This window comes from Neodiprion pinetum, chromosome 6, assembly GCF_021155775.2.
Source record: "Neodiprion pinetum isolate iyNeoPine1 chromosome 6, iyNeoPine1.2, whole genome shotgun sequence".
NCBI lineage: Eukaryota > Metazoa > Arthropoda > Insecta > Hymenoptera > Diprionidae > Neodiprion > Neodiprion pinetum.
Genome location: NC_060237.1, coordinates 6655448 through 6681826, shown reverse-complemented (window position 1 = coordinate 6681826; position 26379 = coordinate 6655448). Strand labels below are relative to the sequence as shown.

General features: G+C 40.5%; 2 protein-coding genes across 5 annotated transcripts; one reads left to right on the top strand and one right to left on the bottom strand.

Moving 5' to 3' along the window:
• Positions 1-867: 867 nt before the first annotated feature.
• On the bottom strand, positions 868-23777 carry LOC124221408 (mucin-5AC). 4 transcript variants are annotated; one of them, XM_046631383.2, is made up of 10 exons: positions 23356-23775; positions 10434-10526; positions 8976-9149; positions 7663-7898; positions 6800-6967; positions 5032-5407; positions 4538-4697; positions 4150-4318; positions 3778-4074; positions 868-3409 (listed from the first exon to the last, which is right to left on the bottom strand). In XM_046631383.2, exons 2-10 carry the CDS (start codon positions 10483-10485, stop codon positions 2243-2245), a joined length of 2799 nt encoding a protein of 932 aa, XP_046487339.1. In that variant the 5' UTR covers positions 10486-10526; positions 23356-23775; the 3' UTR covers positions 868-2242. The 4 variants fall into 4 exon arrangements, with proteins under 4 accessions (XP_046487339.1, XP_046487338.1, XP_046487337.1 ...); XM_046631382.2 differs by having other exon boundaries at positions 3778-4249; positions 23356-23776; XM_046631381.2 differs by having other exon boundaries at positions 3778-4318; positions 23356-23774.
• Positions 23778-25349: 1572 nt separating this feature from the next.
• RpL39 (ribosomal protein L39) lies at positions 25350-26297 on the top strand. Its single transcript, XM_046633727.2, has 3 exons — positions 25350-25446; positions 25566-25669; positions 26169-26297. Exons 1-3 carry the CDS (start codon positions 25444-25446, stop codon positions 26215-26217), a joined length of 156 nt encoding a protein of 51 aa, XP_046489683.1. The 5' UTR covers positions 25350-25443; the 3' UTR covers positions 26218-26297.
• The last annotated feature ends 82 nt before the right edge of the window (positions 26298-26379 follow it).

The following is a 26379-nucleotide window of genomic DNA, read 5'->3' as shown; positions in this document are numbered from 1 at the left end:
GTATACCATTCGATTAGACATCGGTGTCCGACGCCTCTGGGCTGAACGGAAATAAGAAATGTCCAAGGTATAAAAATTAATGAGCCTCGAAGCGATCGAGCAGTTGATTTGGGTCGCTCGTAGGATAGGAGGAGGGATCGCCGATCCGTTAATAGTTAAAAAAAATTATTCCACCGACCAGTAAGAATGAACGAAAAGAAAACGAAATAATCGTGACAACGTGATGAAATTAAATTGCAGTCAGAACATTGACTCGAAATATTATCAATCGAGGATTACAAAATTTATGAAACGCAGAAGCAATCATACATTGGTGAAAAATCTGTCCAACTGCGAACTAATTGATACCTGTACAGTTTGATGATTAACGACCTACGATTGAGCGCAATTTGTCAAACGTTACGGCGATGGCGTTTAATATTTTTTTTCAAAATTTTTTTTACTAAGCCTTGTGCTTGGGGGTCTAGCGAATTTAACGAATACTTGGCTAACAAGAGCATGTAAAGTCCTTATGCCGATACTTGTGATAATGGCAGACCACATAATCGAAGCATTTACCAGCAGCAGTTGCGCAATTCATAACAAGTATTCGATGTTGTATTATAAACTTTCGTAGTTCTGGGTGGGTATAATGAACGTTAGGAAGTCACGTAAAGTGCAAACGTAAAGTACTGCTACGTACCTATCAATCATTTCGATGGTAATCTATGACGGAATTATACCTCATTATATCTGATCCGACCGTTGGGTACGAGTAACTTTTTTTTTTTTTTTTACTTTAATTAATTTTCAGTAGTTCCGAGTAGTATTTCGCAATTTAACGCATTTACAGAAATTCCTTATCGCGTGAAATAACTACGACAGATATTATTCAATGTTTCATTCTTTATTTACAAAATTCATATACTTATCTGTAATTAAATGTACAATACATGACAATGAGAGTTTGGTTAATAATTTATATACAGTATAATAATTGAAGACTGGACTGATCGATAACTTGATCTACGACAAGATTTGCGCAAATGCATACGAATTATATATATAATTGCTCAAAAAAATTCTGTGAAAAAAAAGATCAATAAATTAAATTGAGCCAAAGTATAATAATTCGAAAAACACATACTTGTGTCAGAATTTTCGTCACTATTTTGGTTATCAGTCAAGATCCTGATTTCACTGGCATCGTATAATATATATGTATATATATATATATATATATATATATATATATATATGTGTGTGTATAATTTAAGGTGATTACATGTGTACGCGGTAATAATACTAATAATAATAATTATTATTATTATTATAATAATGATAACAACGATTGGGTATCCTACGTTAAATGTATATCGTCGTCTGCATACATATTTCTATTTACAAGTCATACGTATACGTGTAGAAAAGTTACGAAACTACGGAGCGATGGTGGGAAACGATGGATGAAATAATTTTCTTTTTACTGGTTGATCGATGCCATTGCCTGATACACGTCGAGGTCTCGCCGAATAAACGAGAGCAAGAACTGAAGTGGCAGAGGTGAGTGCAGACCAGCGATGGAGTGAAGTGTAAAAAAGAAAAGAACGGAAATGAAAAAAGAAAAGTGAACAATAATTATGTGTGTACACCTATGTGTATAGCAATGATCAGGACGCCGGTACGCGGATGTAAATACCATAAGGCTGTGGCTCGCATGGTCCTGTCAAAAAATGACAATAGAATTTATTCAAATCAAATAATGACACGGCCGTCTCCGTTTCCGCCTTTCGAGGCTACTCCGCATAGGTTCCCTCGCCTCTAATAACACTGCTAATGAAACATTCACGTTCGCGGGATCGCATGCATGCGTGCACGGCGGATGAGAATAATCGCCTTCGGTCCAGGCCGCTCCCTCGCCTCGATAAATCGAGGTCAGATAAACGACGGTTGTTAAGATCGAAGATCTTATTCAAGACTGTAAAGTATAGCAATCGCAACGATTCGATCGACACTGCGGATGTCGATCGGTAATTTAAGAAACGGCGTTAGGCAAACTCCTCACCACGCTGGATACACGTCTCTCAGCACCGGAAGGATCCCTGATCCCTAATTATAACTTTCGGGTCCGAATGTAGTTATACGTGTATGTACATGTATGATTATATATATATATATATATCTCGCGGCAATGATCCTACAGAAAAAAAACACACGTTCGATCTAAACTGTACGCACGATACGTGAAGCAACGTCTAATCGTCTAACCGACGAACGGATAACCCGGATATCCAACCGCGGGTGGGAAATAACCCGGAAAAGCTGGTACCGTCGGCTGGATAGGGACTGTCGATGTCACGTAGGTCGTGACCGCGGTGGGGACGACCCTCGTTGAGAACAAGGTCGTGAAGGCTGTCTTCGCGCCGAAGGTAAGTCTGAGCACCCTGGAGTCGGAGACGGTCGCCAGGGTCTGAGTCACTATCGGAGCCGTGGTCACGGTGAACTGGGGCTGCTGTTGCTGGGGCTGCTGGAAGAGCTGCTGGGGCACCTGGGGTACCTGGGGTACCTGGGGCACCTGGGGCAGGAGCGGGGCGATGGTCGACGTGCCGTACTCGTAGGTGGTCTTGGGTACGGTACCGACGGGCCTCGAGAGGGTCGAGAATATGGTGTTTCCCTTGCTGACGAGCGGGATAACGTGGGACTCGTAGAGGGTCTCGACGACGACGACTGGCCGCGAGGTTGTTATCACCTGGGGCTGAGGCTGGCCGAAGTACTTGAGCAGAGCGAGCTGCTGGGCTTGTTCCGGACTGAGTTGAGGCTCCATCGGGGATGGGTGAGCCTCCTGACCAGCCTTGGTCTTCCCGGCTGAATCCCCGTGGCGGAAGGGGTTCAAGTCAGAGTCAGAGTCGGACGGGGGTGCGACGCGTTTTAATATATCATCGTCGTCCCTGTCGTCGTCGCCGAAGTCGAGCTCCAGGTGAAGCTCGCTTCCAGCCTCGTCAAGCCGGGAGTTGAACTCGTTGAGAGTTTTGCTCGGTATGAACTGGTACAGCTCCATCGGCGGCAGCGTCTTCGTGGCCGTTACCACCCTGGCGATGTGGTAGGTCTGGACCAGAGTCAGCTTCGTCGTGTTACCATCCGCCACCACCGGCAGAAGGTGGGTCTTGAGGAGCGTTTGAGTCGTCGAGAAGGTCTCGGTTATCGTCTCCAACGGTGGCGTCGCCTGACCTGGGTCGAGGGATATCGCCGGAAGTGTCGCCACGGACGAGTCCAGGGGAAGAGTCGTTTCGTACGCCGCGCCAGTGTTGGCTAGAATGTTCTCCGTTAGTGGCTCCGACGGGTTTACCGACGGCGATGCTTCCGCCGTTGCGAAACTCTTCTTCACCGTCGAAGTCACCGTCACGTACCGAGTGTTCCTCTGCGTTCCAACCTTCGCGTCGTTCGAGGGAATGAAAAAATCGTCATTCGTGTACATTTTGCAATTTTATATTTTTTAACCGCGGGTGAATTTGCATTCGAGGATCGTTCGAAGACACGGGTGAAAAGCGATGCGTTCAAATAAGTTTATGAATTTTTATTATTTTTTATTATTATTATCGAAATTTCAATGTAACGCTAAAGATCTTGGGCTACTTTTGAACGTGATCATACAACGCTGACTTTTAGCACACTTTCTACTTTATTCGATGAAAGTTTGTGAAAGAGGACGCGCCTTACGGGCGAATATTCGGAAAATATATCACCAAGAAATAGGAAATATTTTGGGTAACGAGGTTTTCAAAGTTTGAAACTGCTCACCTGGAATGTATAAGGCGATTTGATGGTGGCTATTTCGAAGTAAACGTCGTTGAAATCGGCCGGCGTCGATATCTCGACATTGATAGTTTCAAGCGGAAGGATTTGCGGTTCCTGAACGGCGTCTCCGTCATCCTCGGATTCTCTGGCCTCAGGCTGCTCGTCCTCGACAGTTGTTTCTTGTTCCTGTATCTTTTTCTGGCTGATCTGGATCTGTCTGTTATCTTTATCGTCAACGACGACTTCTTGGACCTGGACACTGGCTTCCGGCGTCAAGGGCTTCTCGATGTCATCTTCAACCTGCTTGCGGATCGCAATTCGTGGTTTAGGGGTCGTCTTGTATGACCACCTGCCTGGTGCCCTCGGGAACTTTACCTTTGGTGAATTGTTCGATGACGAAGACGACGATGATGAGGATGACGACTCGATTCTCGCTCTATTCTGCTTCGCTGGAGGACTGGGCTGATTACTTGGCCTGAAACCGTTTCTACGTCGAGTTACTGGTGCTTCGCTAGTCGTCGTCGTCGTGATTTGACTTCTGTTCCTGAAAGTATCCCGAAGCAGACCAGACTCGAAGTGAGACTAGGGTCGTCGACCGTTCTCTGTTCCGTGTTCGTGTACGTGTACGTGTTTGTTTGTTTGCGTATTGGTTTCCATATCGTGCGCGATTCAGTTTGCAACGTTACAATTATTGTTATCAAATGCAAAGTGTAACCTCGTGTCATGTTTCCTGGATCCGTGTAATCACGTGTCGATCGATTACCTGTAACCGGGTCTTCCGGCCGCTGGTCGATTTTTCCCGGACGATCTCTGCGTGGAAATTTGTTCACCGCTCTCGGAATCCTCGGGAAGCTTGTTGTTACGGAACTTGGGACGGTGTTGATTGTTGCTCGAATGACGCCGAGAAGTCCTTATGTTAGTACCTGTTCGGTGCACAGAGAATAGAATTACAGGTTTTATCCGGCCCGGCATCAAACCGTAATGCCCAACCGCACTTGTTACCCGGTTTTCTCCGTATTACAATCAAACGTCCTCGTACTCGTTGAAGATATATTTTTTTTTTTTCTTCCCACGAAACGAGTCACGCTATCCGTACAAGATCGACGCAATACAATTGCAACACAGGTATACACTCCTCAAAATCTTACGCAAGGTTTTCGGACTCAACTAAATCCCGGAATATTTGCGAAAATAGTGAAAAACGGGATTCTTTATTTTCATCACGTTCGCATCAATCAGCGAAAGATGGATATTCACCTGACTGAGCGTTGACGATGCTTTCGGGCGAAAGTCCCGGCGAGTCGTCCTGAAGTGTCGGGGTCGGCTCGAGTTGAGGTCTCGGCTTGCCGTGCTGAGGTCCGATGGTTTTCAAAATTCTGTGGGAATTGGTGGGCCTGATTTTACCCTCCGGCTGCTGGACGCCACCCAACACGCGCGATGAACTCTGTAGTACCTGGGCGTACTTTCCATTGATGTAAGTACCTATGACGTTGGTCTCGTGGACGGTGGTCAAACCATCCTTGACAATGGTGCCTCCCAGTTTCGTTACCAAACCGGTTGGGTTGTCCTTGGATCGTCTAGCCGTGGGCCTTGGTTTCGCCTGATGTTTCGAAGATGGTCTCAAGTTTATAAGCTGAAACGTAACAGACCTACCTCAATCGGGATTCTTGGAAGCATTTGATAATCGTCGGTTTAAGGACCGCGAATAAACGCGCGCGCTTCGCCGGCAGTCAAAAGTAAACGATTCGAGTGCCTGACACCAAGTTTTGCAACAATCGGGAAGCGATTTGTACGCACAGTGCGAATCGGTATTATCGTACTATTCATCGTCACCTCGAAATGCAGACTCTTTTGCACACCCAACATTTTCAGATTTTTCGACATGACCCGTGTTAATTATATATTCCATTACACCCGGGTGTTGAATATTTCATAGTTTCTAACATAGCGGCGCCGGTTTTCAGTATATGTAGGTACAGAATGTGTGACACGCAACTTTCCCTTTTTCGCATCAATTAAATCCGTTTGTGAAAGTAATTCATATTCTGTATATAATACACTATACGTTATACCTTATCGCACCCTCGAGACGTTTATTACACAGTTGACTCGCGCGTACTGTAAATTTCATTCAAAACAAACAAAAAAAAAGAGTCGAGATTGTTTGAAGTTATTGTACAGTAAAGAGAAACAGTGTGTCGAATATTAAAATGGAGGTGATAAAAATTGTTGAACTATCCGCGATGTCTTTGATTTTAACGGATGGAGGATTTGTATCGTTAGGCGTAATTATTTAAGATATAAATCATTCCCACAACGATCATCCGAAACTGGCGATACGGTAAAATAACAACGAAGCTACTTCATTAGTGCCTCGTACTCCTGACTCGCATTACATCGTGTGCGTTCGTAATTATTACAAGCATAGAGCGTGTCGCGAAGGACTTTTAACAAGCTTGCGTGTCAAATTGCCAAACTTAAATAACGCACGCCCCGCGTCCTTGGAGCGAGTAGCGATCGTAAAAGGAAGCATATAGTATTTGAAAGAAACGTGGTCGCGAAGAAGAGAGAAAACACAAGTGTACGTGCAAACGTGAAATAAAATAAATGAGACGAGACATTAATATGGTTGCGAGTTTCTTTGTACCAATCCAGCGATAGCGAGATAAGCCCGTTGCTTTTGACTTCAAAATTCAATGGGTTTCATTTTGCGAGCTGCCCTGACTTACATAAAAAAGAAATATATCTGCATCTATACGTGTATACACAATATTATAATAATGCAACGAGCGACGTTCCCTTCTCTCGATTCGTATGCTTTCATACGTGCCTCACATCTGTACATGTGTGCATGCATATACGTATGTAATCATTGTACTCGTATTGGCTGGTTATTGCACAACCTTGAGTAGAGCGAGATTCGTTTGTACTCTGCGGATTAATTAACCGGTGTGTAGGTACCTGTATAAATTATATTACACTAATGTTCGTGCGGGGAAAAACGGGGATACGATTCTGCACAAACCTTGTAAGTTTCGTCGACGCTCTGCGTCGGTTGTTTTGACAGGAAGTCGTACTCAGGCTCGGCTAAATTGTTCTTGACAACGTTTGGCACCTCGTTGACCGGCCGGACTTCCACAACGCTCGAAACTACGGGGCTGTTCGTAACAACGTCCACCCGAGTCTTCACACTCTGTAATTTCCGCAAGCACGTGTTCTCCTCGTTACGTAATTCCTTATTTTTAAGTACCATAATGCCTGGATCCAACAAACTTGTACAAACGATAAATCGTTTACGTCCTTGGGTGATAAAGATAAAAAATATGCGTAACCTCATAAAGGTGCAGCCTGAAGGAGTCACGCATCACGATTTTTCTACCGCGAAAATTTTTCTTTTCGACGATTACCGCGGTTCAATTTCCGCCGTGCAAACGCGAAAATTCATTCGCAACGCCTTGCGGAATCTCTAATTTTTCATAAAAATCACAACGGATTGCGGTTTACTCGCAAAAATACTTCGGATAAAAATTCTGCTGTTGCGCAATCGACGGAAAAATATTTCGGGAACAATCGCGGATCAGGGGTCGGGTTTTGTGACGAAAAGAAATATCCCGATTCGTGCCTTCTTGTTGTTGAAACGCGTACTAATTTTAAAAGAACAATTAGCCTCGGTTAACCGCTTGATCCGCTGATTATATACAAAGGCACGCGGCTGATTCGTTGTCGAGGATGGCATGACGGAACGACGAGTAAAAATTTTCGAGTAACGCGGTTGGTTTTTACCGCAATCGAAATGAATCGCGTCTATAGCTTTAAAATCTGCTGAGCGTAATAAAGAGAAAAGAAATGCGTCATACATGTTTAAAATACCATAATTTATATATTCACCTCACGTTTCGCCGGCACCAGGTTGTCTTCGGAATTCTTCACGACCTTCTGTTTGATAACCGAGTTTACGACGATCTTGGTTTCCTTAACCTCTTGTTTTTTCGTCTCTTCACGCGATTCGCTCTTGTGAGTTTTGCTGGGCTGGATGTCGGGTACTTTTTTCGAACTTTCCGCCGGCTTTGTTTGAATCGGTTGCGCTTGCGACTTGACGACAGTTTTCTCTGGCTTGTTTCCCTCTGAAAGAAGGCGCGCGTTAGCGCATTTCTCATTTTCAAACCACACGTGATTATACTGATCGGTATGAAACAAGTTTTTCACCCCGCAGCGCGAATGGGTGGAAAAAAAACCTGCCAGCTCACAATCCGCAATACCGTTTCTATAAGGCTCTGTACTTTTCTATATTTAATTGTAAAAAGTACTTATTACGACAGCAACCCGAGCCGGCAAACTCGCGTTATTTATTACGAGAATCTTATGCGATCAGTTAAACTCACGACTCGTACTTCTTTCTACTTATATATATATATAAAGAATTATCGAAGACAGAGTTTCGTGTAAATTGGAAGAATTGCGGATCTGATATTCTTTGCAAATTTACAGTCGCGTTTTATTCCGTCGCGTCGGTCAGCCCGAAAACAACCGCTACATCGTATAACGGAGAATTGGTATTGCTGCGTTACTTTTAAACTTCTGATCGTGTATCCAACACACAAGTTGTGCGGAGAATATGAATGAAGCAAGCAGGATATAATAGAGGCAAAAACTACCGCCTACGTGTATCTGTTTCATACTGTTTAGCCGTCGTCGCTTCCTTCGTCGATTTCCCGTTCTATTGCGTAATCTATTTCCTAAATCATTACAGAATTGAAATAGTAATTTTATTTTCACCGCAATGCACGCGATGCTTAATGTTTTTCCAAGATATTATCTTACGACGTTTAATTTCCCGCGCAGCGGCAATGCAGCGAACAAAGCAACCGAGATGAAACGAAAAAAAATAATGAAAAAAAGGGAGATGAACATTCTCAACGAGTGACTCGACAGCTGCGAGTTATATATATGCTTGGAAAATAAACTCGCGAAACGTTTCGCTCGAACACCTCGAGAGCATCTCGATGCAGGTATTTACGAAGAAAGGATTTTTGAGTCCTTGAAATTGAACGTATGTGCAAAAATCGAGAGGCAGACGAGCCAGCAGAGTTTCAATTCTACGAGATAAATTATACGTTTGCAGCAAAGATCGTAGAGTTATCCCATTCAGGGAAGTTTTTATTGCTGTACTTAAAACGAGAAAATGCGTTATTTTTACTCACCAGGAGGAGCACTGTTGGGACTGAAAACCATCACTGTGTTTCCAATGGTCGTCGTGAAGTCGAGAAATCCGTAAACAGTCTGCGTGAGCAATTCATTTTTTGGTGATGCTGCTGGTACTTGCGTCGCAGCCACTGGCGAATTTCCGGTATAAATTTGAGCCAAGGTTTGAGCAACTGGAAAACGAGAAGACAACGAGGTGAAGTCGATGAATCGGTAATGCGGATAAACGAGGAAAGTCGATATTCTTCACTTTCTTTCTCGGCACAAGGTATTATCCACAATCATCGTCATCATCATTTTCACTTAATACCTGCTCCTGGGATCAAGTTAATCTTCTCACGATTGGATTCATACTCTGTATAACGTAGCTGTACCTACATATACCTATATATATATATATATATATATATACACGCACATGCTTCGTAATCTTGGTACAATAATTATTGTTAAATGGCTTGTCTTTCCCACAGCTACAAGCGACTTTCCAACATATAGGCATATCCATTATACATATTATGGTGTTGCTGCAAGGCAAGGACGCTGCATTATTATTGCAAAGAGAAAAACTAGACAGTTATAACAAACAATATAATTATGCGAAAAACTAATATCGTCTATCCGTTGACATGCAGGTATAGAGTCAGTGCTGATTATTTCTTTTTTTTTTTTTCTTTTTTCAAAATCCGCTGCAACCCTATTGGTAATATCCTCCCGCGGCAAGATTTTATAATTAAAACGGAAGTTAAATATATCGGATTATAAATTATCGAGTTGATTGAAATTGGAGCACGTTACGTATCGAACCGATACACACATAATTTAGTAACACCTTGACAGTAATCGAATGAAACGTTCGCCAGGCTGGCCTTGCGATAGACAATTATTATTGAGGGTATCTCTATCCAGCATGTGGGGAAAGTGTCAGGATTTGGCAACATCAAGTGCAGGCTCTATATAATCAGGAAAAATGACCAAAGCGTTTTGAGATCACGTTCGCAATTTAGCACCGGTCTTATTTTTTTGATTCCTCGATTCGGAACGCGGGTCGTCACCGCAACAGCGACGGAGAGAAACCGTTAAATTGAACGTGATCTTGAATACGTTGAGATACAAAAATGAAAAAAAATACGAATATAATAAATTAGTATGCTTCTTTTAACGTATGGAATTAGCATGGCCAATACTGCAGTTACTGTTGCTTCCGATGGTCAAGGTTCGCAATAAGAGGCTTCGGCAATGTCAATTTTACGGCTTTACCTATCGCAACAGCCTGAAGCGTTTTTTTAGAATTTATCGCGAAGAGTGAAATAATCCCACGCCACGATACGCGGTATACGCACGAGACCAATTCCCGCCTGGCAATAAATAGTTAATAAAAATTGATGTGTTCGGATGTGTGCGTTACGTGTAATATATACACATACATTTATTTATATACCCATATATTTACTCACCGCAAACGAGGAATGCGATCAAGACAGCGTATCTCGAAGCCATGGCGCTCATCAATCGGATGTCATCGCACGCAAATGCCCGAATTTAGCCAACTGAAAGCAACAAGCATATTGGTAGAAATATTTATTATATCAGCCGTGCCGCATGTAACGTTGCGTCCGTTGATTCGGGAATGAAAATAAAATTTTCAAGCCTTCGTATCACGAACAGGTACATATATATATAGAAACTTTCTCTACAACGAACTTCGACATGAATTATAGAATTCACTGACGAATTCCGGACTCGCAAATTATTTCCGCGTCAAGTAGCTCCGACTTTTTTGATGGGACTTTTCATTCTTTCGGTATTTTTTTGCCGTTTCTTTTTATAAAATTTTTATGCGCGGCTTTAACCCTTCGATAATGCGTCAAGGTCCAAGATGTAAATCGGTACGGATTTAAAAGAATGACACGGAAGATAATCGCAGTGTTAACGTAATTAACGTGCGGTTGTATCGAAACTTGAAAAAAAAAAAAAAAGAAACAAGAGGAAATTTACACGTTTGCAGTAATCGTTGACATATCCAAAATCCACTCACATACGCGAAGATAAAATATGAAAGTAATCTAACGCGTGAATTCTTACCGCATCTATCAAGGAGGTGGAGTAATATAAATCAGTGTACAATCTTTATCTTTGTTCATTCGAATATTATAACCATCAAGCCTTTCTCCGCGTTGCAGCGGTTAAATGCGTACCTACATAATGCCCGGTTGTGTCTAGTATATTATATATTTCGTAAGACGGCAAATAAAGAATTCTATTCACCGCAGTTATAGGCGTGATTTAGCCAGGTCAATTCAATTTCAATTATAAACATCTTGCTACAAGAGTTCGCGTTACCTTAAGTTTAATTTCTTAGTCGCGGTTCAGCATTACGATATGTATACATGCATACAGCGGCATACGTAATAATTTGAACGAAAATGAAGACGAGGAAAAGACGTATGAAAGTGAAATGCTGAAAAATAAATATAAAACGTAAGGTGTCCCGCGATGTGTTTTCAAGGTGGCCGTAGAAAAGCAAATAATTGATAAAAATTTTTAAAAAATTAGTGTGTGAATATATTTTCTGACCATCCACCTGATACCGCGATTTTTATGTTTAAAATATACGTAAGTATTTCGCTTTTCTATTTTCGGATCAAACGGTTGTTGACGTAAATTACGTAAGGCACGCTATCGATATGTCTATACATACCTAGAAACAGGACAATCGTAAGAAGCGAGAGGTGTAATGCTCCGAAAAACCGAGGCAAGGCACGAGCGAGGAATGAGTAATTTTTTATCGTCTTTTAGGGTACATACGTTCGAAGTCTGTTGACTGTAAGCTATGCCCAAGAATTAAGTCATAGAAGCGCTTCTTTGAAGAACCGACGTCCAGCCGCCTTTCGATGGCTGAAAACGTGTACCAATACCTATAATAAGTATGTAAGTTACATGCGGTACAGAGAGAACGAACGAATAGGAATTCTAAAGCTCCGCGAACGTGAAGTGAATGCCTTTGAGCGTGTGTATAATGTACGAAACCCATTGCAAAATCCACGCATATACCCTCGATCTATACATACTTGTACTTGTAAATATGCCTTGCATGTGCGTAATGTTATTCATACACAATTAACGTTAGACGTATCGCGTGATGGAAAATGTATAATTTTCACCCCAATTTCGATTTCGATCAATTTTAGGCACCGTGCGTCTCGGTTTTCTGTGTCACGGACAGAATAGGGCTTGAATATTACATTATACCTGTACCTGCAACTGCCGAGTATGAATATCGCTAAATATAATCAAGACGCGTCGGAAGATGAAAGAAAATGAAAAATTAACCGGCCTCAAGGATGGCGATGCTTGATTTATTATTCATTACCTACACGGCTGAGTGAGGCTGATGATGCACAAGTTGAATCAGACAATTAGGCAGCCAGTCTGGTGAATGAAGAAAAATAAATACGGAATTTTTGGCTCATATCGTAGAGCCAATATCATAGTCTTGAGACGCAACGTCGGTTTCAACTGTATCATTCAACGCAATTTTCGTCCGACCGCAATTACTAACCAGACGTATAATTAACTAGTATACAATACCTGATTAAACAAGGGTTATAAAGAAATAGATGTGAAAAAAGTTTGAAACCGAGTGAATTTTCTCTGCGGTTAAACCGCGCGGTGACAATTACATTTTTACAGTGACACACATAATATGTATGTATAGGTATAAGTAAAAGTGTTAACGAAATTTAATGTCGCGCGCGCGACGTTGAATGACAAAAACCTATTTAAACTTATTCGGTCCAATAAGCAACTGGTTTGGCAATTCGTTGTTCGAAAGGTATAAATGTGAAGAAAGAGAATACAATGCAAACGAGAATTCTAATTCTACAGTTTTTCCCCAACTGCTGCCACTTCTCCCTTTTCCTTTTATCTCATGAATAATTACACCGCGGGCCGGATTCGAGGGAACCTTTTCGACTCGATAGCCGTTCGGAATTCATCGATGAGCTTCAAGGACGAATTTCACGGGCCGTGACCCCGAAGATCCCAGAATGCTGCCCCGAAGAATGTCACTCGGCGAGGAGGCGCGACGATTTACGTGGTAAGTATATATTGCATTGAAAAAAATTTGACAAGAAGCACGCCTCTCAACGTTCCGAGGTGAGACCGCAAGCTCAGACCTCGATAAAAGCTGCACGAAGCTGCACAACACCGGATAAATAATTTATTACGAAATCGTATCGATCGAGACACATGGCTGATGCTTGCTGCATAAGCCTCTGATCGACGAATCTCATAAGATATTCAACGAGAGATTTTTCGAGGCGAATCGATGGCCTGTATTGTAGCTGCTCATTTGTATTGTGTCAGCCCACGTCGATATATTTTTTTTTAATCTGTTTTTAATCTTTTTTTTTCATCGCATTGTCATTTGGGAATTACACACCTATATAGTCGAGTCAATCGTGTAATTCTAGTATGCCGTTTACAAAGGGAAGCCATAAGAAATCTTTTTCTAATCGCACATGCGACGAAGGAATAATACATGTGCCAATGAAAAAAGATTCGCGATTCTATATCGTTTCCGGGTGATTGTTTTTTTACGCGTGCAGAAAAAAAAAATTCGTCCCCTCTGCTGACTCGATTTTTGCACATTATCATACGTGTACGGGCGAAGAAAAAAATATATAAATAAATAACACACGTGCGAATATTTCTATTGTATAAGTGGCTACAAATTCGTGGTTCTCTTGTATAAATTATCGGGGGGCTTGCATTTGCTTGTCGTCGACTCCACCTTACCCGCAGGCAAATCGGTAAATGGACATTGTGCAGTTAGTTTATTATGTATATATATATATATATATATATATATGCAGGCAATTATTATAGTTTATGCGTGCATTAAATTGAAGCGAGTTAAAGAAGGACGTTGCGTGATCACGAAGGATTATTTAATTGCTCGATGGAATCCGTGCGGCATAAAATATATTTCCGAAAAAACCGGTAGGGGATCTAATTTGTGCGATAAATTAGAGCCGAGCCAACTGGAAAACAGCCTTTGAACTGCTTTTTTAATCCCGAGTGGAAGATCCGCATGGGCGTTGGCATAATCCCGCAATGAATAAAATAAATCAGAGGAAGTAGATAATTTACGATAAATTCCCACCGTGTTTTGGATTATTATGTAAAATTTCGAGGTCGCCGAGCAAAATTCTGAGGCAATTTAACGACCGAAATAATCGACCAGTATGAAAAGATTTATCAATTGGAATTGAAAGATATGAGGAAAAAAAATAAAAAATCAATTAATTGGAATCTGTGATAATGTTGGATAAATTTTAAGAAGATATAATTCCGTATAGAATTTCCTGTGAGTAAAACAGAGATGTAAAAATGAAATTAAATGAAAAAATCGTAAAACTTTTGTTCGCGTATAATTTACGTTAGCCTGTGCGTTTGCATATATAAATATCGACAATCGTACGCTGCAGGTTTATTATACGCAACGATTTTAAATTTATTAATACAAACAATATTACAAGGAGGCCACCGTGAGATCATCGGGTGACTTAACGTTTTATCTCCCTCAAGAATTCATAAAAGATTATGTGTGCGCGTGTGTGAGTATGTGTATTTGTACACAGGCATACCTAATGTTCGTATGTTTCAACCGTTTAGTCTTGAAAAAATATCCGCGCCGATCGATCCTAAGGCAAGACAATGGTCAATAAGGGGGAAAAATGACAACGCAAAGTACCAAATCCTTGGGAATTAAATAAATTACGCTTATAGGTATATAATATACAAGGTACTTATACGTACGCACGGTAGTCATGAGCGAGGCGAGTATTCAATTAGCAAATTGCGTAAGCACAGTTAGGCGTAAGATGTTACATAAAGAAAAAAGGATGGAATAAGAATAAAAGAAGAATCGCTATTATTGCAGTATTTTAATTGCAAGCTATCCCACGGTGCTATGTTTCGTTTAATAGATGCAGCTGTAACGTAGCCGGAGTGCAGTGAAATCGTGCTCGATTATGTTAAGATCGGATGTTTATCGGGACGATGGCTGCGAAGGCGTTTCTTAACCGTTTCAAATCGAGATCCGTTTCATCTGGTGGCGATTTTATCACCGTGGTTCACCTGTGAAATATTCGTTTTTAAGGTGTAAATTCATACGAAAATTCGCTACGGTAAATAAACTACCGCGAGATATAAATATGCCAGGAACAGCTTAGCTTAGGTAGGTTTTCTAATTTTTTACGCGTATGTTTTTATACCACAAACTATATACGCCTTCCTAAAACCATCTTCAAGGATCAGCACTAAACGAGTCAGCAATAGGCATGCGGTCATTCTTACTCCCGAATATGATCGTGTGTTACTTGGTATTAATATACTAATATTTGTTGAAAAGTTTTATGAGGCTCGAAAATTCTCGAGGCTACACTATAAGGTCTGTAGATATTTATACACTTCAAGAACTATTAACCGTACAATTTTATACACGTGGTTAAGAACCTGCATCATCCTCGCGACTATCAGAGTCACGGATAGTAACAGAATACCTATGTTATAAGAAACATACAATGTACATTACTTTCGATAACCTCGTGTAAATAATAAATTTATACGTAATTGGTGATAATTTGTATAATAAATCGATGCCATTATGGGAATAGATTTTTGTGAACGTCAATTTTTTTCATCATTTTTTATTTTATTTGTTTTTTTTTTTACTACTATACTTTACTACTATACTTTTTACTACAAATACCTAACTAATTTATACTTTAATGCGTCGATATGTTTCTCGTCTGCGCCAAACGCTTTAAAAGTTCAGTTTTCGTTGTATTTTTTCTTTGATACGAGGCAAACAGGTGTTTCTCTCAAATTCCTGAATTGCCGCCAGATGTCGCCAACTCGTTCTGAACGCTCTCGCAAGCAAGGGACTACGGAATTATACTTAGGCCCTCATGATCCCTCAGAAAATTCATTCGGTGATTGAACATACCAGGTGTCACTCTTTAAATTACATTATACTCGATAGGATCGCCAGTTCACCTGCTAAACACAAACTTTCGACACTTAAGCGGTGATTAGTTTGATTATAAAATAAATTTTTTCTTACAGCAGGACGTTCGTTACTGAATTAACATTGTTTTCTGATTGAACGTGTGTGGTTTAATAAATAGAGTAATTTTCGGGAGAGATTTTTAAACAAAGTTCAAATTAGCGCAAGTTTTTTTTCCCCCTCCAACTGTCTAACCTACGATAACTGCTTGTGTGTGTGTGTATCAATATATTCCTCGAAAGATCCGTCTTGGATCTCCGAGGCAAACAATGATCGGACGAAATTCAATCAAAGAACTGCTGCAGACGTACGTTTTAACACGGTTGTAATACGTGAGTTCAAAGCACGCGCGGTTTACCTTTCACCGTTGTGTTTTCTCACGGTATTGCAACAGACGGTTGTAATCTGTTTTCTAATAATATATTGCGAGTTGTGCTCGGATAGGTGCGATGTGAGCAGCTCCAGTTTTCCCTTAACCATGCAGCTGTCACAGAGAGCAAAGAAGTAACTGCATCGCAGTAATATAAATAATGCGAATGGTATATCGGTGATCGGACGCGAAGGCAAAGTTTGTTTGAGAACAATGCACAAGGCAATTGGGTACATAAATTTTTAGGCACAAAGTGTAAATGACTATTTTTATTCATAGGATATTTAACATCTCTTCAGATCGCTCTAGCACGCAACCTGAGAATTCCCGTATCTTGGAATTAAAGTTTAAAATGGGTATACACGCGTTATGCGGATCATAATGCGTTTAATGACTAAATAAAAACCCTGCTAGATAAATTTTTTTGAAGAAGGAATTACAGGTTTCTGTCTGCACTGACTTTTCGAAGGACAAAAGTATTGATGTCACCGTTTAATGAATATCCTAGTTCTCCCTGATTTTTACTACCAACATCACTGCGGTAGAAACACTTTATAGGCAAAATATCTGATATTCCTCGGCTGTTGCCAGCAGCCGGATGATTTCTCTTCATATTCAGCACGGCGTAATCGAATTACACTGCACCCACTCCATCGAATACTAGATTAAAAATCGCAGTCATCTCTATCGAATTGAATTGTTCCAACCCGTTGGTCGTCGGTAAGAAAAAACTTCAACGGAAAAAAACGAAGAAACTAATCAGGTCATTGAATTTGAATATGGAACGACGAGCATCGCGCGGTTTTCTCGTCTCCGCGGCCGCAAAGAGTCTCGGTGTACTTACTGAGCTGTAAAGTTACTGCACAGCGATCCAGTAAACAAGACACAGAGTGAAAAAGATGAACCTGATCTTTTTGCCTCGAGGTCGAGGATCACAATGTTATGCATTGTACAATAAATTGACGAAAATTGCGACGTACCCTGTATAATAAAATGTTTTGCACCTATCACATTTCGTCCGTAGCTATAACATGACGATAAAGAGAGAATAAAAAAAAATTACCGACATTTTTTTGGAGCGCTCTTTGCAACCCAACGCCGTTTCATGCTCGGCCCACCGACAATTACTGTGCTACGTAGGATAATGACAGCGGTAAGCTTGTATATTGTACATGCCTACGCTACAACGGACAGCTAGGGTGTCAAGGCTCCGGTAATCGCTGTCCGTATGCATGTATATCTAGGTGTTTGTATGCAGTGTGCCTCCGCGGGGAAGAAATTGTTCGGCGCTTTGTCTCGGGCATGATGGGAGTGGTGGATTTATTATCTATATTGGATGGTATTCGACGTACAGCCATGGCCTCATCTTTATTTATAATAATAACAACAGCGTCAAAGACAACGGGAATAATGGCAATAGTAATGCCCTTCGCGTCACCGTAAGACATTGCGATTTTTTTCAACCGTGGGACAGACGATCGAGCTCTTTGATTCCCGCGCGATCTTCGGCTTGTAGAACTTTTATCACAATGTATCATTATTTATCGAAGAACAGGCCTTTTACCGCGGACGTGGGATGTAGGTGAAGAAAATTGCATTGACATCTGGCGTGCAGGAATGAATCAAACCATTAGTGTAACGTATTATTCAGTTTATCCTGTTAGGACGATTAGTTTCACTTTCTACCCGCGTTCCATATTTGAAAAAAAAAATAAAGAAATTTCGAAGTTAACCGTCAGCGATTCCGAATTCAAATTTCCTAATTACACCGTTTGGGACGGTTGATCCAAGCCGAGAATATTAATTGACGCTGTTGAATGAAGGCGTATACTCATCATGTGTGTACATTCAATGTGTAGGATTTTGAAACTGTAAATTGATTGTATATGCGTTACAGTTTGGTTTGCGGTACAGTAGTTGTCCTCGGCTCGCAGCGGAGCCGTTGAACTAGATTGAAAATCGCGCGTGAGATCGTGCGCGCGCCGTCTTATGCCGTTGTGAAATGTTTCATGCATGTCAGTATGCTCATAGGTGCAAGTATGCGCGTGGGGGAACCCCCTGAAACCGCGCCGAGGGCTCCAAGCAACGATCATAGGGTGCGTTCCGAAAAGTCACTGGCAGTGCTAAGAGTCCCTATATGACAGAGAAAGAGCTAATCACAAACTCGACAGCTTGTGAGTAAAAGAGATAAAAGATTGTTGGCAGTACTGGAAGCTAATTTCGGAACGCAGCCACCTGTAGTTACTTATTTACGGAGCGATGCAGGATGGCCGTATTTTCAAACCTATAATGCGAAAACTTTTTTAATCCGTATCCTCCGCGGAGGCTGGTGCAACTGCTGCGTTACGAGAGCCAACTTGCGGATATCCTAGATCAATCACCATTGCGACCGGTTTGTTGAATAACGAGCGAGGTGCTTAATCGGTTTTGCCCGAATTTGAACAAAAATTTGAATTCCAGAATCCATTTGCGCGAGCTGTTTGAATTCTCTGTTGGTTTTCAGCTTCTGAGTGAGACAAAGAAAGTCAAGGTGCTTTTGAGTAGAGAATTAATTCACATTTTAATGTCCAGCCTCTTTAATACTGCACTAAATCGCTGGAGAACCTGTTCTCAATGACCCTGTCAAGCTGGGCGTATGCATGCTCGAGGTTCACAATGACATACAATGCGTATAGGTAGGTATGTACAATATACTTGATCCTCGGAATTTGCTGCAGGCTTATTCATATGCATGCTTACGCTCTCGAGCACCCCTGGATATTCAATCGCACATGTACACTGTTGTGCATGCGTCCCATTCTCACGTCCGAGATTCCACCCACACAGAAATATTTCTAGTATATTTCACGTGGAATTTATTTACGAATTATTAGCGAAAAAAGACGAATCGACTGAGCTTGTAATAATAGAAAACAATATACACAAATTTATAAAATTATCATGTTCTCAATACTGCTTTTTAAATGGTCATTAAAAATGAGGAATTTTAATCATTTTATAAAAGTTTGGAGAAGAGGAAAACTCCATCAGCCGCATTATGCTCACTGGTGAGAAGATATGGTCTCAGGAAACGAGAAATCGCGCGTTTCGCATGTCCTCGATATTCTATACGCTATTGGAGACGTTGAAGATTTCTACTTCGCAAAGATCGTTCTAACCGCCAACCGCTTAGAGTGAAGGATAACGTTCTCAATGCTCTGTTGAATTCCTATAAACACGTGTAATGGATCGTCCGTAGATTTCGTGCTTATAAGGCGAAACGAGTTCAAACAAATTTGATTCAGAAAAACAACTCCATGCTGCGATTCTTGTTTTCAACGACATGCGAAATCAATCTCCAATATTTATGGTGGTGACTTTGACCCAACAGCAATATGACTCTTAGTCGGAATGAGGAACAAATTCCTATAAGCACGGGCGTTGATTTTTAATTAAAAACAAACTCGTTTTTCTAAACGAGCCAAAGTCCCCGCGGTTCGCAGTTCAAACTCAACGAAGATATTGAAAAATATTACAATAATATCGTATTGGTCTTTGTTTTCAATTCAATCGTTCGAACGCCGCAACTTGAAGAAATTCAAATATCATTCGTCTCAGCTGTGAAAAAAACGGTAAATAAAACCGCGTGGGATAAGACGAACGGTTCTCTTCGTCTAAATCGCATGCGGCACTCGCAGTAACTATAAACTGGAATAATTTATGTTATAAGATAAGAAAAATAGAACTGAAATCGCGTTCACGCTTGTAAACGTGATCCGGTCATCGGCCGAATAGTAGACCGTACACCTATAATGCGGAGGCGTTATATTATTCTTAAGGATTATTGACCAATGTCCAAGATCACGGTCAGCCTCCGCTGCTGCAGACTGTTGACCACAAATATCCGCTGTCGTTAACCCTAGCTGCGGATGACTCCGGGCACTTTCCTCCTCTGCAGTGTGCATCTCTTTCTCTTTTCAGTAGGTCCCCCAATCTCTCCGCTCCGCAGCTGAAAAGAGGAGACATCAATGCCCCCTCTCTCTTGATCGCTGCCGCAGCAGAGTTCTCTCATTAAAAGTGAAATCTCCGAGTCTCGCTTGTGTGTATTTATTATACACAAGTATAGCGCGTGTGTAGCTTAAACCGTATATATAAATAAATTTTCGATGGATTTGCCGGCTTACATTCATTTATTATACGCATGCGTAAATATTCAGTGTGACTTATTTTTTTCTTCGATCATCGCCCGAGTTTTTTTTTTTTTTTTTCTAATTCCAGACATTTGAGAAAAGACTTTTCTAACACGTATTTATAATATGCAATTGCGTTTCGTGTCAGATTTATTCCCCGTATAATTCGCATGTGTGTACAAACGGTAAGTGTAATTGGATTAGAAAACAGGAAAGTTCGATATACGTATTACTGCAGCGAGTGTATATAATACATAACTGTTATCGATAATGTTACCTAACTATAAACGGCAAAGGCGGTAACGCAAAGCGCCTCAATGCTCCGATGGGAATCAACGAGCCTGAAAAAATTCGCAATTAAATTTATGCCATTTTCGCAAAGCTTGCGGCGTTTAGTTTTTTTCAAATTTATAAAGATCTACAGGGGCGGTTTCATCGACAAACGATGTTTCACTAACGTCGAGTTGAAAAAGGCGATTTCAAATAAACGTTGTAAAATTGGTGATCTTGAGCAACTGCATTGCGGAATAAATACACCTCGAGTATCTATTCTAGCTGCAGGGCTTGGTAGGTCAAATCAGGGAAAAAGGAACATTCCGTTCACCTGCAGCTTGTAGGCAGCTAGTTTCACGCGCACCTGTTAAACAAACCGACTTAACTGCAGTCACGTTGCGTTCTTGGCTGCAATCCCGCGGGCAAGCTATAACTGCATATGTATATGTGTATAAATGTTCTCGTCACGTGCAGGCATTAATCGGAACTCACGTGAGCGAGGCAATAATTCTTACGTATATATAATATAATTCTGCAGTACGTAGGCGGGGGTAATCGGACGTTGTGCAGTTATCGCGATTTTAACAGAAACGCGCCTGCATGCCGCCGATACAAATATGCGTTATGGGCGGAGACGCGATCCTTGAACCGAGGAAAAATCGAAATGCCATACCGGAATTACTTATCGGCGCGAGTCTGCGAGGTGGTGAAAGCGTCAATTTACTCTCTGCAGGTATCTCGAGGCATTCCCTCTCTAGTGCACTGGATCATGCCAGCTTATGCCTGCCTTCCTTGTACATTATCTGATAATCGCGAGTAAGAGTAACGGGCGAAAATCTAGTACGTTCGACTTTTCCTGCAGAATTCTTTCGATACATAATGGAATGATAATCTGAGAAGAAAACCTTGAACGGGGTTTAGATCATTTTTAGCGACGTGTGGGTGGATCGATAAAAAAAGAATAAAATTATTTTAAAATACCGAACAAGTAGATGGATTACCGTCGTTAATTTGGACTGAATATAAATAGGCGGACAAGAGGTATAAACGAACGGTACGGCTGTTGGACGTATTTGAATATTGACTAAACGATCGTCCATCATGATTACTAAATTATGTGTTCTTTGATTGAAGATTGAAGAATACTTTTTAAATACATATTATATTCGCATTGTTCAAGTGTCTGCCGGTTGTACCCTTATTGTATGCTCACGTCATTGTTTGACTATTCGAGTTTCGAATCGACGCAGTAGGCGCGTTTGTGTTAGAAAAAAAAAATATCTCGTTAATTTCAGATTTTTTGTAGAAAGTCTACGTGACGTGAAAACGGAAATGTAAATTCACACTTTTCGTAAAGATTTACGTCCTTGTAAATACCGAGACACGGTACGAGTATTCAACTAGTCATAAAACCGTTTGACAAAATTCTGAGAGCACGTGTAAATAAGGTGAAATTTTATGTTCCTTTTAATTAAAACTTCAGGGTTAATATCTCGAGACTAATTATCCCATCGTATAACGATGACAAAAATAATAATTAAACTCTTGGCCCAGTTGTAACAATGACATTACCATTTACTCACATGATAAATATTACTTTCACTCTCGTGGCTTACCGCATGTTAAGGGTCTGTGGGTTTAATGGTAAGCTGGCTTTGTTACTCGTATTATTTTTACACTCGTTACTGGGAGGCGGATATCCATTCTGTAAAATTGCTTGGCAAAAAATTGAACGAACACTGAGGATATTCGAAAATCTCTGTAATAAAACCGGTAAAAAATAAATTGAACGCAAATTTATTGCTGTAATTATATTCTTTGTAATTTTATCTTTTTTCGTTCCAGTTCTAATCGGTGGTACTTAACATGTTCGAGCATTATTTATGGTCACGCCAGCAAATATAACTATCAGACGAAAGTTCCGTCTTCCTCTTTTTGTTTCTTAGCGTTTACTGAAATCCTAAGCGATTCTACAGTTTCCCGCGATTATATTTATGACCGTTCCGTTCGGAAAAGAAAGCTTGTGATAACTGAAATTATCACGAGCTGTATATAATGTACAGAATCCGTCACGACTGGTTCGTTTATACAGCTCTTTCTCCTGTAACTGTGGATGTAATAATATAGCTTCAGCAGCCGAGCACGCAATTGGTATTAAATTATAAGACTCTTCCACTTTCATCTGTCGCTCTATCACTGAAACAATCTATGAGAGACGATACGTTTTCTTCGCGAGGTGAAATATATCTAACATCTAACCCACTCGATATGTGTCATTAAACACTTTCTCAAAAGTTATGTAAAACTTCTCCAACGCGGTAACAATAGCAAACGTCTGAATTTCAAGTTTTGTAATCCGTTTAGTAGGAGTTTTTTCAAATTTTTTCCATTGTAATTCCTCTACTATAACCGATGAAAAAAATCGTTAATGCTCAGCTGGAAGTTATAGTGGAAATAAATTTAAATGTATGATATTGTATATGATTTCTTACTTTTCTTCAGCTGGTCCAAAGTGAGATGGACTCCTTCGGGAATCGCCGACACCGTTGCAATCTCGTCACCGCGATTTAACGAAAAAACTTGTAAGATAAACGACCGGAAACAAACAGTGTCTAGGTCGATAAAAAAAAACGACCGGAACCCGCACGTTAACCAGGAGGTGGAAGGCAATTGTTCTGGAGAAGACTGCGTGCAGATAGTCTGTGATTCTGGTTATGGAAGTAAAGAGTTCTCGGTATGGTACTCTTACTAGGACCAGGAGACTGAAGCAAACGAAGCGGCGCTCAGTCGCTCTCCTCGTCTTGATACCTTTGCAAATCGGTGATCACTGCGCTGAACATTCGTTGCAACTTGCCTTCGAGTGACTGGTCCCAGTCTTGTACCCTCTCTGACTAAAACTTCTTTACATTCTACGCCAACCTCGGTCAGGCTTTCACTTCACGCGCGACGAAACAGTCCCATACTCTAATGGTCCAGCGGCGGAACATGACTTAGAAAAAGACTAACGATGAGCCATTCCTTTGATACTGGAATATCCACTCTTGGATATTGCCGTTAATCCCGAACGGTCAAAGAGTTTTATCTCCTGGCAAGCAAACATCCAAACCGTAGCAATGAGCATCTCGTGGCAATGAGCGTAAAAAATATCCAGTGGAAATTAACTTCATTTAACTCGGCTTCTAATAAAGCTAGTAAGGAATTTTTTTTTCTAATTAAAGTTCAAACAATTCTGCATAAAATTGTTGTATTATGAAAGTAACTAAGTTGAACCAAAGAAATGAGAATAAACGTTGAAGGGCTTCAATCCTTACGCAGCTCCAAGAGTACAAGGTTTTTGAGAGGGAAATTTTACCCTCATTGACTGTCAGGGTTAAGATAAACTCACAATCAGTGCAGAGTCATTGATTTCTGCAATATCCGAAATATATCCTTATCATCTCTTTGAATAATTATCCTGGAAATTACATCCAGTTTTGTCAAAATGTTTGCTTGACTTCTACTGAAATTTTAAATTCGCACTCACCGTTATTTTTTCTTCCAATTTCGGTATTTCTCACCTTTTTTCATATCTCTGAAAAGTCCAAATTTACTTACATTCTGACGAAAGTTATGCAGTTATTCATATGGAATAATTTTGTGCTACGTCACCAATCATACGAATACTGTTTTTGATTATTTATATTTTGTTTACTGAGGATGGTTTATTAAGCAAAGTCGAATTAGTTCTATATGCAAAAACTGTTTTTGTGTACGCCCGTACGCAAAATAACTCGACAAAACATTCAATAACTGCATATTGCGCAATCTTTTATCGAATATTAGATTCCGAATTGGAAACAATAGTGATGTCAAAGGTCAATCACCTGCAGACGAAACCCCTAATTTAAGTTAACCCGCAACGCTGCACACTCCCGCTAAACAAAATAAAAAATGCATCACATATCGGTGGCAAATAATCAGTTGCATCGTCATACTCAACGTATTTTACAAAAGATCAGGCAAAATAACTGGAATACATACTTATCGGGACTTAGGAAGCGAGATTTTTTGTTCTATTCTCGAAAATTTCTTACTTTCTAAAGTGACAATGAGAAACAATGCAATAAGTTCCGTCAATAGCCGTCCGCGGCTGCACTAGTCGGATAGTACAATCCAGCATTTCACGATATAACTATCGAATTGACTTTGTTTCACGGGATGAAATTTTAGTTTGCTAAAAAAGAATTGCTCAGCGCTGTTTCTAGGTTTGAATATATGGCACCTTGGTTTCGATGTTAAGTTTTCAAACATGCATAGTTTCGTGTTGGTAAAGTTGAAATGAACGGAGAAATGGTAAATCGAGCAACTAATTATTTTTTAATCGAACGAGTCTTAAAAAATAATACATATTCAGGTTTTATTTGATTAATTAATGATTTTTCTTACATCGCGAAAATTATCGTAGTTGGTGTAAATTACAAAATGACAATACATTTGACTAGCGTAGGTAACGAAAGAACGGCGCTGCGAGCTGTGAACCTGCTTGCGTCCATTTTGCTCAATGCTCTTCCGTTTTGCGTTTTGCTGGAGGTACTGACAACATGGTAGGTTATTTTCTCCGTGAAGAAAATCGTAATGATACCGTGACATCCCGCGTTTTAATATGCCAAGTGTATTCTAGTTGTATCGCCAAGTGTTTAACAGAGTGTTTTTTATGTTACAGTCGGCACACAAAACCTTTATCGTCAAGCGAAAGCTTGCTAAAAAATTGAAGCAGAACCGGCCCATTCCGCAATGGGTCAGAATGCGAACAGGCAACACAATTCGGTGAGTCAATTTTCATCTTAGCAGTTAGGCTTAATGCCCACGTATTTCCTCAAAGTTATACGTATCTAATTATATTCCAAATTGACTCCTAATCTGATGTTAAACGTTGGGGCGACTTGAGTTGACAGTTTTCTCGTTCAACGTTTTGTGGTTAGAATACAACTTCAATTTCCGCCATACATGTGCGCGTATGTCAATTCTAATATATTTCAAATATGATTTTATTTGTCTATCCGTTAATGGATATACGTGTCACCAATGTGACCGTTTGAAATACTGTTCCGCAAATTCTCCCTTTTATGATCATGTGATACATGTTATCATTGAGTGCAAACAATGCGTTTGTAATTGTAATTTCCGTCAGCTAATGCAACACTCACAGTTTCTTAAGTTGTTGTAAGTTGTATTCGACGATCTTTACCCAAATGTTTGGATAAAGTAGTTACTAGGAACTCAACACACACATAATTGTGACTTGTAAACATGTTTCTGATTACAGATACAATGCGAAGAGGCGTCATTGGAGGAGAACAAAGTTGAAGCTGTAAACTGGAGCATCAATGTTGGCCATCGATTTCTATGGATCAACATGATTGTGTCACTTTAAATAAACAAAACTCTAAATCCAGTTCTTTGTCAATCTGATTATCTGCCTTTACAAGTCATAAAGTAAATGAAAAGAATATTATTGAAGTGAGTTCTTAGCTACC

What these genes read in the sequence shown, in the direction of transcription:
- LOC124221408 (XM_046631381.2), bottom strand. Translation starts at nt 10,485, where the DNA reads ATGAGCGCCATGGCTTCGAGATACGCTGTCTTGATCGCATTCCTCGTT. An exon ending in TGGTGCCGGCGAAACGTGAG is followed by an intron (nt 6,968 to 7,662) that starts GTGAATATATAA and finishes CGGAAATTACAG; the next exon opens with AGTGTGAAGACTCGGGTGGA. An exon ending in GCGTCGACGAAACTTACAAG is followed by an intron (nt 5,408 to 6,799) that starts GTTTGTGCAGAA and finishes GTTACGTTTCAG; the next exon opens with CTTATAAACTTGAGACCATC.
- RpL39 (XM_046633727.2), top strand. An exon ending in CGAACAGGCAACACAATTCG is followed by an intron (nt 25,670 to 26,168) that starts GTGAGTCAATTT and finishes TTCTGATTACAG; the next exon opens with ATACAATGCGAAGAGGCGTC.